Consider the following 12,410-nt stretch of genomic DNA (forward strand, 5'->3'; position numbering starts at 1 on the left):
TTAAGTAGCAACATAATTATAATAATACATTACTTCTTGAAATGAAATAGTGTCAAGGTATGTAATTAACAGTTTGAGGTATCTCCCATCTCATACATCAGAAATTCATCAACAGTATAGGGTTCTATTTGTACCAACAGTTTGAAGATTTGTTTTTTGAAAATTTTAAGTGCTGTTGTTTCTCTTATGTGATCTGTAACCTTGTTGTAATATTTAATGCAACTGTATTCTGGTCCCTTTTCGGTCAGTGTTAGTCTATGTTTTGGATATTTCAACTTTGTTGTTCTAGTGTTGTACGTTGTTACCGATTTAGTTTGGAAGTAATGTTTATTTTTGAATACAAAAATAAGGCACTCCTGTATATGAATTGCAATTGCAGTCAGCAAGTTATTTTGTCTGAATATTCCTCTACACGATTCTCTGCTGGTCATTTGCATAATCGTCCGAATAGCTCTTTTCTGTATCATCAGAACACGACCCATGGTGCTTGCACTTCCATAGAATAAAATGCCATACTTTAGCTTGGATTCAAATGTCGCCTGATAAATCATTTTCATGGATGATAGGTCCAAGTAATTTCTTAAGACTCCTAGTGAGTAGCAGATGGAAGTAAGTTTCGTACATAGAATTGATATATGTTCTCTCCAGTTTACATTTTCATCTAGAGACCTAGAAAGCGTCCAGTATTTTGTAGAGTAACTTTGTTGTTATCGAGTTGGATGTGAAGCCTGAGCAGTCTTTAAAAGAATGGCACAAGTTTTTTCTACATTCATACATAGCCTGTTAGATTGGAACCATTGCATAGTTTGTTCTAGAACGTTTTTCACTAGGTCTAAAATTTCGGGGATGGTATTTGCACTCAAGGTTAAATTGAAATCATCAGCATAATTTATCATATGTTGCTGTATTCTGTTGGATAGGTCATTGATGAAGATGATAACGAGTATAGGACCCAAAATACTCCCCTGTGGTACACCAAGTTGTATGCATACCTCTTCCGATATAGTTTTTGTGCCATCAGCCTCAATAACTACCCGTTGTTTACGGTCAGATAGGTAGGATCTGAACCATTCATTCTCTATTCCTCTTATTCCATAGTAGTCCATTTTTGCCAGTATGTAATCATGTGTTAAGGTATCAAAGGCCTTAGATAGATCTAGCATCAGAGCCATTACGATTTTAGAGTCCTCTAAAGCATTCAATGCGTCTTGGATGAATTCGAATGCTGCTGTAGTTGTAGATTTTCCCTTAACATATCCGTGTTGTGCTGATTTCAAAATTTCCTCGTGGGTGAGGAAAGTAACTAGTTGTTCACAAATGGCTAGCTCCAATATTTTTGAAAAGGTAGGAAGCAGGCTAATTGGTCTATAACTTTCGGGGTTGGTCTCTTCTCCTTTCTTGTATATCGGCTTTATAAGTGCTTGCTTCAAAGATTCTGGAAATATACCATACTTCATGGAATTATTAATAAGGTAGGTAAGTGGAGCAGCTATTTCTTTCATACAGTACTTTACCGTTTTTATTGGGACGTCATCTATTCCTGAACTGTTCTTATTTTTGAGCCTTCCTATTAATTTCAATGTATCTTCCTCTGTTATTGGATGGAATCTGAAGGTATTATTATTTCTTTCAATTTCGTGTTGAAATGGCATTTTTTTCTGATGTTTAATTTTTTCTTCTGCTGCCGTCGCAAAGTGGACATTAAATTTGTTAGCTGTTTCTATGGGGTTTCCAGGGATGTCTGTATTATAATTTTTATTACCTTTTATTTTTCCTACTGTTCTCCAAAGTGTTTTCATTTTGTTGTCAGAATTTAGTATATGTTGCTTGAATTTATTGCCCTTCTCGTTTCTGAGCAATTCATCATACTCCTTTTTAACCTCCTTATATGCCTCCATAAAGACAGGATTAAAAGATTTACATGTGTGCAATAAATCAAGTCTGATTTTACAATTTGTTATTTTTTCATTGTTTGGTTTAGGGAGATTTTTTTTACTAGCTTGAATTTTTTTTATAGGACATGCTTGACTCAAGTGGCTTTTGAATGTATTTGTGAAGGTATTCCATTGTTCATTTATTTTATCCTCAGGTATGGTGTATAAGATGTTCCAGTCCTGAAGTTTTAGACTGTCAGCTAAAATTTGCATGTGATTTGGTGTTATAATTCTTCTATATTGACATTTTTGGCCTTGCTGCATCTGCTCGTTTATTGTTATGATTTGTGCTGTATAGTGATCTGAAATATGGGTTTTAATTACTTTTGATTTGAAGTCTTGTTGGTTAATGAGAATGTTATCTATGCAGGTTTTACTGAATAACTCAACTGTATTTTTCACCATAGAACCGGACATGCCCCATACTGACTTACTGAGTAATTCTTACAACTCTTTTACAACTTACAACTACGTATGTTACTAATACTTCGGGTAAGGCTCGCTCAGATTTAGAACTTTTATTTTTATTTTCAGTTTTTATTTGAAAAGAGTGAAATATTTCATGACTACTGTGTAAAAATCGGATCATTTTCGTTTTTGGCAATGAAATACGAGAGATATTACAGTTTATAAAAGTCAGAATAATACCACCAAACTTTGTATTCAGATCACATATTAATGATTGTTCTAAAATGCATTTTGTTCTGAAGTACAAAAGAATAAAATTTACTCTGAATTTTCGTTATACATATTACCATATATTCACGGAGAGCCCGTATCATTGATTTATTTCATGATTATTCTTTAAGATAATATTCAGGCAGATGCTGCCTGAACAAATGATGATATGATTGAACGAGATTGCGATATTGCCTGTTTTTGGCACAAAACCCTCTCTCGGCTTTGAATAATTTGGTTACATGGTATATTGTTATGCCATTAAGGGTGGAGAGTTGATTCTCTACTATGAAATGATGAGCCTCCTTATCCCTATGATATTGGATTTCTGGATAAAAAACAGAGAAACGGTTTCGGTCTGGGTTGGAGTATCGTCCTATAATGGGATAAATTAGTGCCTTGTCTGAAAAATGAAACCTCACAAAATGAAGGAATAATTCTTTGTGAAATTCCTATTACTAGTTCTTCTTCTTCTTTTTTTACGTGTAGTAGCGCACCGGGCTGAACTGAGTCTTACTGATTACTGGGTGTGTTGGACAGATAAACCAAACCTACCACTGCAACCAAGCGGTCTATTGTAGCACACAGCACACAGGCAAGCTCTTAGAGCTAGATCTCTCCCTCCAGTCCCATCCTGCTCAAAAAGGAGATGATGTCGGTGGGGGAGTGATTCTTGAATTCCTCTAGGACCAAATACTCCAAGTCTGACCCTGTCTGCCGCCGGGCAGACACAGATGTGCTCAATCGTTTCGTCTTCCTCTAAGCAGAGTCTGCAGAGCGGGCCATTGACGATGCTAAGTTTTTTAAGATATGCTCTGAGTCTACATTGTCTTGTGAAAACCGCCATGATAGATCTCAGATTGGTTCTAGAAAATCCTAGCCAGCGACTGGTGTATGGGCTGGGAGGCACTGAAATAGCCCTGTGCGAGTGACGCAGTCCAGGACGGTTGCGTCAGTACTCCAGGACCTTATGCCTTATCCAGCTGTTGTTCCGTTCCCTGATTAAGTAACTTGGTTCCGGGCCACTAAGCGCTGATGTTCCGCCTTTTCTGGCTAAAGCATCCGATACTTTGTTGCCACTGAGGCCAGAGTGTCCAGGTACCCAAATCAGTTGCAGTCTGTTTAAACTTCCCAATTTGGAGAGTTTAGATCCTCATTCAAATACCTGTGGAACTGAGTCTTACTGGCCCATTGTAGTTGGAGAAACTCAAACCCTGAAACTCGCTGACAAAAATGCTGCAAGTGGACAAAGAGGAGTCCTTCTCACCATAGGAATAGTGGGTCTTATGTTTCCTAGGTGTGTCATCCTCAACTCAAGGTTGCTGCAGATGAAGAGAATATGTTCAACAGTTTCATCATTGCTCCTGCACTAGCGGTACAGGGAGCAACCAGCCAGTCCCATTTTTTTTAAATGTTTATTAAACTGGCAATAAGTCATTTTTTTAGTCGCCAAACTCAGCTGTTTTCTCTCAAGAGCCAGGAGCTTTTGACCTGAGGTCTAGAGGATGGTCTCTCAATGAGAAGCCTCGACTGCCTCTGGTACCTCTCAACGTGCTCCATTCACATAATGGCCATCTGATGAAGAGTTCCTGATAGATGTACGGGCAGTGTTGTCCCAGACCAATAAAAACTGAGCTGCTCCCGATTAGCAAGTATGTCCGTCTTCTCGTTTTCCGGAAGCCATGCGTGCGTCAGAAACCAAATAACCTTCAAAACGTTAGCAGAGCCCAGCTTGCGCAGAGCTCCCCTGCATTTCTATACTAAGTATGAGTTAACCTTTTCCTTAGAAAGAGATCTCCTGACTGTCACAACATATATAGGTGTGTTTTCCGGAGTATGTTCAGCAGATATTCTCCAGTGTGGAGACCAGAACAGCATACAGTTCAGCCTGCACTATGGAACAATCATTCCCTAGGAAAATGGACAGGTTGAAACGAAGTCCCACATTTCCTACTCTCTGTGGACAGCACAGAGCCTTCGGTGAACCAAGTGGGACCTTCAGGTACAATAAGCCTGTTTGCTGTAGATCATAGGTCTCTATTAGGAACAATTACCCTATAGGGTTCGGCGAAGTATAAGCTGGTGGCCGCGGCGGTCCCTTCTATGAAAAAAGGATCCATTGGCATCCTCTACCATATTGAGAGCTCTCGCGTGCTCCCTAATCAGTCTACTATCACGCCATAGCCCCTGATCCCAGAAACTAAGAACTGTCTTCATATCCACCCCTGTAACTACAAGGTAAAAGGAGGTAAACCCAGCAGATATTCCATGGCTGTTCTAGGGTTGGATCTCAGAGCGTCCGTAATGCTTAGACACGTTTTTCTCTAGCATTTAGTTATAATGGTGTGGCCACAGTTCTTTCCAATGGAAGTCTATCACACCAGAGATGCGTAGATGAGGATAGGCTTCACCCCTACAGTATACAACCAGAGCATAATGTGTGGTCTGAATCCCCATCCCCGACCAAGCAGTCTCCGAGTAGACCAAAAAGATTCATTAGTCTAACTCGATTCTGTCTCAATGTGCTTGTTCCACATTCGTTTGCGGTCCAATATCAAACCGAGATATTGGAGCCCAAACAAGCTAGGAAGCTTGATGTTGCAGGGAACCCTCCGCCTAGTAAAAAGAACCATCTCCGTTTTACCATGATTGACCGAGAGCTCGTTCACAAAGCACCATCGCTCAATCGTACGCAGAGCATTCTGCATCAGATCGAGAATGACACTGATTATTACTTTACCTCTAATCAGAAGAAAAAGGTCCTCCGTATAGATCATATCATAACATGATATGATATGATAGGAACTCTTGTCCTTACCTGTCGTGTCCATGTCGTGGAATCCTTTCCACGATAAAACACCGCCCTGCGAACATCCCCTTCCCGGTGTTTACTATTTACTATGCTTTAGTGCGCTATCGATCAAAACCAATCATATTATGTAAATAAGCTGGCTGCTCCCCGGCACTCACTTCAATTGAAGGATATTTTCTGAAATCAACGTATATTTTCAATTCGATATTCGGTAGAAATTATAACCAGATGTTTCTAATTAAAATTCTTGAATACCTATCCCTATTCTTTCTGCGGAGTATTTAGTCAATTTCTTAAAAAATATAATTTGATAATAGCATTTCAGGCTTCCTGCAAAAGATCTTGGGGAGATATTGAAACGTTCAATAATAGGATTGAGGAAATTACCAAACTTGAATCCCGCATGTACAGCACTTGCGAAACAAATAACAGTGTGTGGGGATCTACATGGAAAGTTCGATGATCTTCTAACCATTTTTCATAAAGTGAGTACAAAGATGGATAGTTGATAAATTACAATTCGTCATGAAGAAATAATGATGAGTTTTCTATTATTCAACAACCCCGAAATAAATAAATATTTGCCATACTCGATCGCAGATCTTTAATAAAAGCTTCACTTTGGTAAAACATTCATTGTTTTCTTATATCTTGGGATGTTGATAATTCACAATTATTTTTATTTCTCAATATTCATATCGTTTCACAAAAATTGTTCGGTTCCCATTCAAGTAATTCTTTTACCATCTTTTCATGTCAAAGGGAAGAAAATTTCACTTCTGGATTCAATGACAACATTTGTTTTAAGATGTGATGGTAGTGTGAAACATATAATATATTGTCAGAATTTGTATGTATTTGATAGTTAGAATGAAGTTTTCTAGACAGAATCATTCTTTGAAAATATTTTGCCCATTTAACGATTATAAAGTTTAATTTCTTTCATTTTGAGAGCTCTGAGAGCTTATATGAAGGGACTATTTCTATTTATTCCGACTCAGATGGCAGCATCTTGAAGATCCGAGATAAGTAAGTCGGGATTAAACATAATATAATTCTGCGGCACTCCTACCTCTTCTTGGACTGTACTGGATGTGACTATTGAGGTCCTTGAGAACCTTAATAGTCACATCCAATAGTTCTCATCTTCACTAAACTTACGTGAGGCAGTAAAGGTTACAAAAGGAGACATCTTATAGTCATTAGAAAACTAGTTTCTACAAGAAATGTTTGCGACTTACTCTTGGTTCACAAACACTTGTAGTAACGGTATTTTTGAGATATTTTCAATAAACATTTTTTCACAGAACTGTGAGTATAATCTTGAGGAAATACTTTCAGAATGGCTTCCCTTCTCATGAAAACCCCTATGTATTCAACGGAGATTTCATTGATCGAGGACGTAGAGGTATTGAAGTTTTGACAGCCCTCTTGTGTCTATTCCTGCTCTATCCAGAGGCAATATTTTTGAATAGAGGGAATCACGAAGATGCGATCATGAATTCGAGGTAAGCAGATTGATGGGACATTATTGTTCCATAAAATTATCCTTCCACCATTTAATCATCATGACTTCAGTTGAACTTTTCCCTTAGGTATGGATTCATTAGAGAGGTCCAACAAAAATATCCTGTAAGTTTTTTAGTGTTCCCTTGTATTTAAGGAAACCTGTTCAGCTTAACTGAGGTGAAAGCGTATTTTATTACTAAAGCTTTGGACGATTGATATAGCGCTCCCAAATCAGCAAGACAGCGCCTGCGCCAGCAACGCTCCTGAAGTCATATTATTATTATTATGAAATGAAAGCACAAATTTGTCCTATAAGGCTTAATCCAGTCAGCGACGCATCAGGGGCGGCGCAAATATTAAAAACATGTTTAGTTTAGTGTTGTAAACGACTACCATTTAGTTATCTAGCGCCGGATGCAACTTATACGCCGCTGATCCCAGTACATAATTGCATTTGCCAGTCGAATTAATTCACAAAAAATCTTAGTTACTTGCTAACAAAAAATCACGGATTATAGAACTCCCCAGGGATATGATTTGTTCATGAAAAAAAGTTGCATTTTGTTAGGCGAGAAACAAACAAACAAACTATCTCGAGCGCAAACGATAGAAAGCTAATCGAGACAGCGTGGTAGTAGAAAGATCGCTGTTTGCCGGGCCTCTGCCTAATGTGTGTGAAGTTGGCTCAGCACTTGCCGTATATACTGATTTCCAGACAATCTACTGATTTTTCTGATATTCACTATGTGAAGGAAAAGTTGAAAGTTTTATCTGAAAATCTCAACGGTACAAATCAGCACAAATGTAGCACAACTATATAAAAAAAAACTAAACTGCAAAAACATGAAAGTGCTGGGCCGACTTTCTTCCAAAATCTCAATTTTTCGAAAAACTGGAATGATTTTCGTGAAAACTTCAACGGCACAATTTAGAACACGTGTAATACAATTGCTCACATATGATTTCATTGAAAAAAAACGAAAGTGCTGGACTAAATTTTTTTTTCATTTTCAAGATTTCCCGGAAGATCCGACGAAATTTCGAGAAAATATTTACGGCACGTGTCAGCACAAATGTAGCACAAATTTCAACACTAATTTTTGGAAAGGAAAAACAAAAGTGCTGGGCTAACTTTTTTCTTCATTTTCGATTTTCTGGGAGATAAGAGGGATGGATATTCGCAAAAATTCGAACGGCACAACACTGTACATGCATAGCACAACCTTTGGCAGTCGCCAAAACTCATTTTTTCGATAAGTGCTGGACTGGCCCATTCTATACGTTTTGTGAAATATTTTGAGAACCGTGTGGAATAAAAAAAAATTTCAACGGCACAAAGCAGCACAAACCTAGCACAATAAGGCACAAATTTTTTTTTTCCAAAATCGAAAAGTGCTGGGCCAACTTCACACACATCTCTGCCTACCCTGCGAAGTATCGAGCCAAGAATTAGATTTCAGTTTTGGCCACTTAGCATTTGATTGTTTTAAGCAACAACAATCTATGCAATTTGTTATGTGAAACTGAAACTATCGGATATTCCTAAAAAACAAAAGAGGCGCATCTAATTTTTATTGTGACCTGAATTAAATTCCAACATGAATTACTCAAGTTTATACAAATTACTCTCCATATGCTTATAGGGTCAGGCCGGCTAGGGCCGGCACATGGTACCTGAACGCGCTTTCGTCTTCGTATAGTTCGAGATGAGCGTATTTTGTCTACGTACTGAGTAGATGATGAAGCATTCGAATTGAAACAGCGTCTTTTAAAGAAGAGCGGAGAATGATTTTGAAAAGATCAAGAGTTGGTTTAGAGTACACAAGATCACAGTTAATTTGGCTAAAACGAAATTCTCACCCTTTGCCAGTTACACACCATCTTGCTGGAGATATAACACCCAGAACAAAGATTATAGAGTAGAAAGATAGGAAACGCCCTCATATCGCTAGTACTAAAAACCGACTATATTTTGGCCAGTGAAAACACGCGTGACAATGAGATGGCGCTAAAAACGCACTGTCAATACAGGAAAACTTTTTGATAACAGTTTTCTGTTTTTTGATTGAGGGGCGCGAAATTCGAATTCTATTTCTCGTATTGCATTCCAATATTGACTTTGTTTCTATCAGAAAACAAACATCCTGAGCGACACAACAAAAGTATGGTTTTGCTTTGTGATCAGGATGTTAGTTTTCATCTAAATATTGTTTGGAATCAATTGATATCAACGAAAAACGCTGTTGGATGTGCTATATGTTTATTTGCAATTCATAAAAAATTTACAGAAATTGAAATAGTGGGCAATAAATGAAGCTTTTCCTAGGACACTAAAGTATATGGTGACCTGCTATACGTCGAAGGTGTTGTTTCTGTACAATAGGTTGTTCTGAATTAATGAACTTAGTTGAATTTGTAAAATATACATATATCATAAATTAATATGAACCAATATTCAATAAACCATCATAGCATACATATTCCAGTTACTTACATATGTCGGTATTATTTAAAGAATTTTCAGAACCACATTTAAAAAAAAATCTTGCAGACATATGCAAGACCTGTATGTCAGTATAGTTTCTTGGTGCTTTTTTTATGATTTCCTTATGATATGGTCTCTTCATGACACAATATACAAATTGATTAATGAATGAACAAAACACTCACAGCAGGTTTCATAAAACTTTGACTTTCTAAACAACAATTTGACAGTCACTTGGTTCCCAAATGGAAATCAATAAAACCTCTGCATTTCTGAATATATTGAAAGAGTAGCAATTGAGAATCATTGAATAGACCTATAAAGATCATCATTTCCCCTTAATAGGCCGTTCATGCAAGGGATGCTTTCTGCATACAACGATTTTCGTCGATGAACAGTTCTCAATTGACCTGCAGTAAAATGTTCATTGCACATGGTGTAGTTTGTAGTGTTTGCTGAAGTAATTGTCTTCAAGCCCTGAGAATTTTATCCACTTCGGAGCACTGAAAATAAGAATCAATAAATGACCGATTCACATGTTACGACTTTTAATACTTACGCTTCCATTTTCCTTAGTTGAGTGAAAAACTTAATCATGTAAAAAACATTTTATTATTTGATCAACCGTTCTTCATTCAATAATTTTTGAACAATATTTTGATGTTTTCACCAAGAAATAAGACAAAAAACTCCAAAAATCAGCAACTAGAACGAGCCAGGTAAACAAAAAGCGGAATGAGAATCAAAACATTCAAAACCTCTTTGATCAAAACTGACGTCTGAAATCTTAAAAAATGTCATATATTTCTGCAAATGGCACTCAAATTAATATTTTAACCAGTCCTAGCGTTTTAAAAACACGCGTGACACACAGATGTCGCTCAAATCGCTTTAGTCGCCTCGTTTCCCATCTTTCTACTCTATAATCTTTGACCCAGAACATACAACATAAAATATCTGGGAATCCAAAATGAGATGTGCACATTGACTATGTCGTTAATAAAGTTAGGGAGATGATTTATAAGTTTCGGCATTTAGGAAAACACTTGGACCTAAAATACTTGAATACCATATACTGATATACTATTCACTTGTCCAATACTAACTTTCATATTATGTTATCTTGGGTTGGGGTGCGTCATACGATACGATAATATAATGAGGAAGCTTGAAACGTCAACTGTATGTCCTACAAATCTTGAAGAATATATACATATAAAATAAGATTGAAATTTATCAACTGGAACATAAGTATGAAATAGGAAATTATGAGAATCATCAAAGACCTGAAGCCTTCAAAAGAATAGGACAAAGATATGAATTGTATCTTGTGCCTATAATATATGATAAATTGCAAACTGCTAGCGCAAATACTTTATAAAGCAAATTAAACTTTGGATCCAAGAAAAAAAGATTGTTCTGCAGGAATTTATTTATTTATTTATTTATTAACAGTAAAGAGTCGAGGTAAAAACCTATAAATGACTCAGCATATAACAATAAAAAAAATGAACACAAAATTCTCAATAATCAACCGAAACAGCAAAACAATCAATAAAGTATGTCACTAAACTAAATCAGTTACCTTACAGTCCAAGAAGATCTAACCGATTCTTAAACACATTGACACTGGGAGAGTTCACTACTTCATTTGGTAGTTCATTCCAACCTTGAAAAACTCGGTTCGTAAGAAAACGCTGTCTTGGAGTCGTCCGGAAATTTTTCTTGCGGAGTTTGAAGTCATGTCCTCTCAGGTTGTTAACATTGAGTGAATATAGCTCGGACAAACTAAGACCAAGACCCTCGTGCAAAGCCCTGTAAGTGAAAATAAGATCACCTCTATTCCTGCGGTCGGTAAATCTTGGTAAATTCATGATCTTTAAGCGGTCATCATAGGTGGGTCTTATAAGTCCATATGGTATACGGGTGGCCCAGCGCTGAACCGACTCCAACAACTCAACATCACCCTTGAGAATGGGACACCAGACAGGACCGGCAAACTCAAGAATAGGACGGACATAGGTCTTATATATGTTGCTGCACACTCTGGGGTCGCAATAGCGAAATGATCTCGAGATGATGTATATTGTCTTTCGAGCCCTAGGACAAATATTCTGAATGTGTTCAGACCAACTCAAATCGCTGGAAACAATTACGCCAAGATCGTTGTGCGAGGAAGTTTGCCTCAGCTGGCGTCCAGCCAACACATAGCGAGTACGAGGATTCTTCCTACCAATGTGGAGAACGACACATTTGTCGAGGTTCAAAGGTAGCAGCCAATCATTACACCATCTGAGTAAAGCATTAAGATCTTCTTGCAATATTTTATGGTCTGTGGCAGGAGCAAAAAGCTTAGTGTCATCCGCAAACATCGAGCACAAAACCCTCAAGAAGGTAGGCATATCAGACGTATAAAGAAGAAATAACAGTGGTCCCAAAACGGACCCTTGAGGTACCCCACTAGCTACATGTCTAGTAGTGGAAGCAGATCCAGAAACCCTCACAAAGAACTCTCTTCCACTCAGGAAAGCTCGAATCCATTTTAGAAGTGCACCTCTTATCCCGAACCATCTCAGCTTCGCAATGAGTCTCCTCAACGGCACCCTGTCAAACGCTCTCGAGGAGTCCAGGTAAACAACATCAACAGGGATACCCGCATCATTACTCTTGGTCCAGTTATCCAGGCACCTGGACAGAGTTAGTGGTCCTGACAACGATGCTGCACAAGACCTCAAAAGTTGGGCCGTCAAGCCGTCAGGGCCCGGTGCCGACGATGTGCCGAGACCCTCAAGCTGCCTCTGAACAGTCTCCCGGTCGAATTTAACCTCGCATAAGGATTGACCTGTATAGGGAGAATTTATATCTGGTATAGGACCATCAGGTTCATCGGAGAAAGAAGCCGAGAAAACATCAGCCAAAACTTCAGAGGTCTCTCGAAGGCTTCCGCACATCGAACCAGAAGCATCTCTCACTAGTGGAGTTGAAACTTTAG

The 12,410-nt window shown here is 38.0% G+C and overlaps 1 protein-coding gene across 1 annotated transcript in view; it reads left to right on the plus strand.

Annotated features, from left to right (window-relative positions):
* LOC123309696 (serine/threonine-protein phosphatase rdgC) overlaps positions 1 to 12,410 on the plus strand; it is a 33,828-nt gene that overhangs the window by 10,722 nt on the left and 10,696 nt on the right. Inside the window, 3 exon segments of the mRNA XM_044892921.1 lie at positions 5,742 to 5,909; positions 6,766 to 6,932; positions 7,020 to 7,056. Coding sequence (XP_044748856.1) covers positions 5,742 to 5,909; positions 6,766 to 6,932; positions 7,020 to 7,056 — 372 coding nt within the window.

The sequence above is a fragment of the Coccinella septempunctata genome, chromosome 3 (genome assembly GCF_907165205.1).
Source record: "Coccinella septempunctata chromosome 3, icCocSept1.1, whole genome shotgun sequence".
Classification (NCBI taxonomy): Eukaryota; Metazoa; Arthropoda; class Insecta; order Coleoptera; family Coccinellidae; genus Coccinella; species Coccinella septempunctata.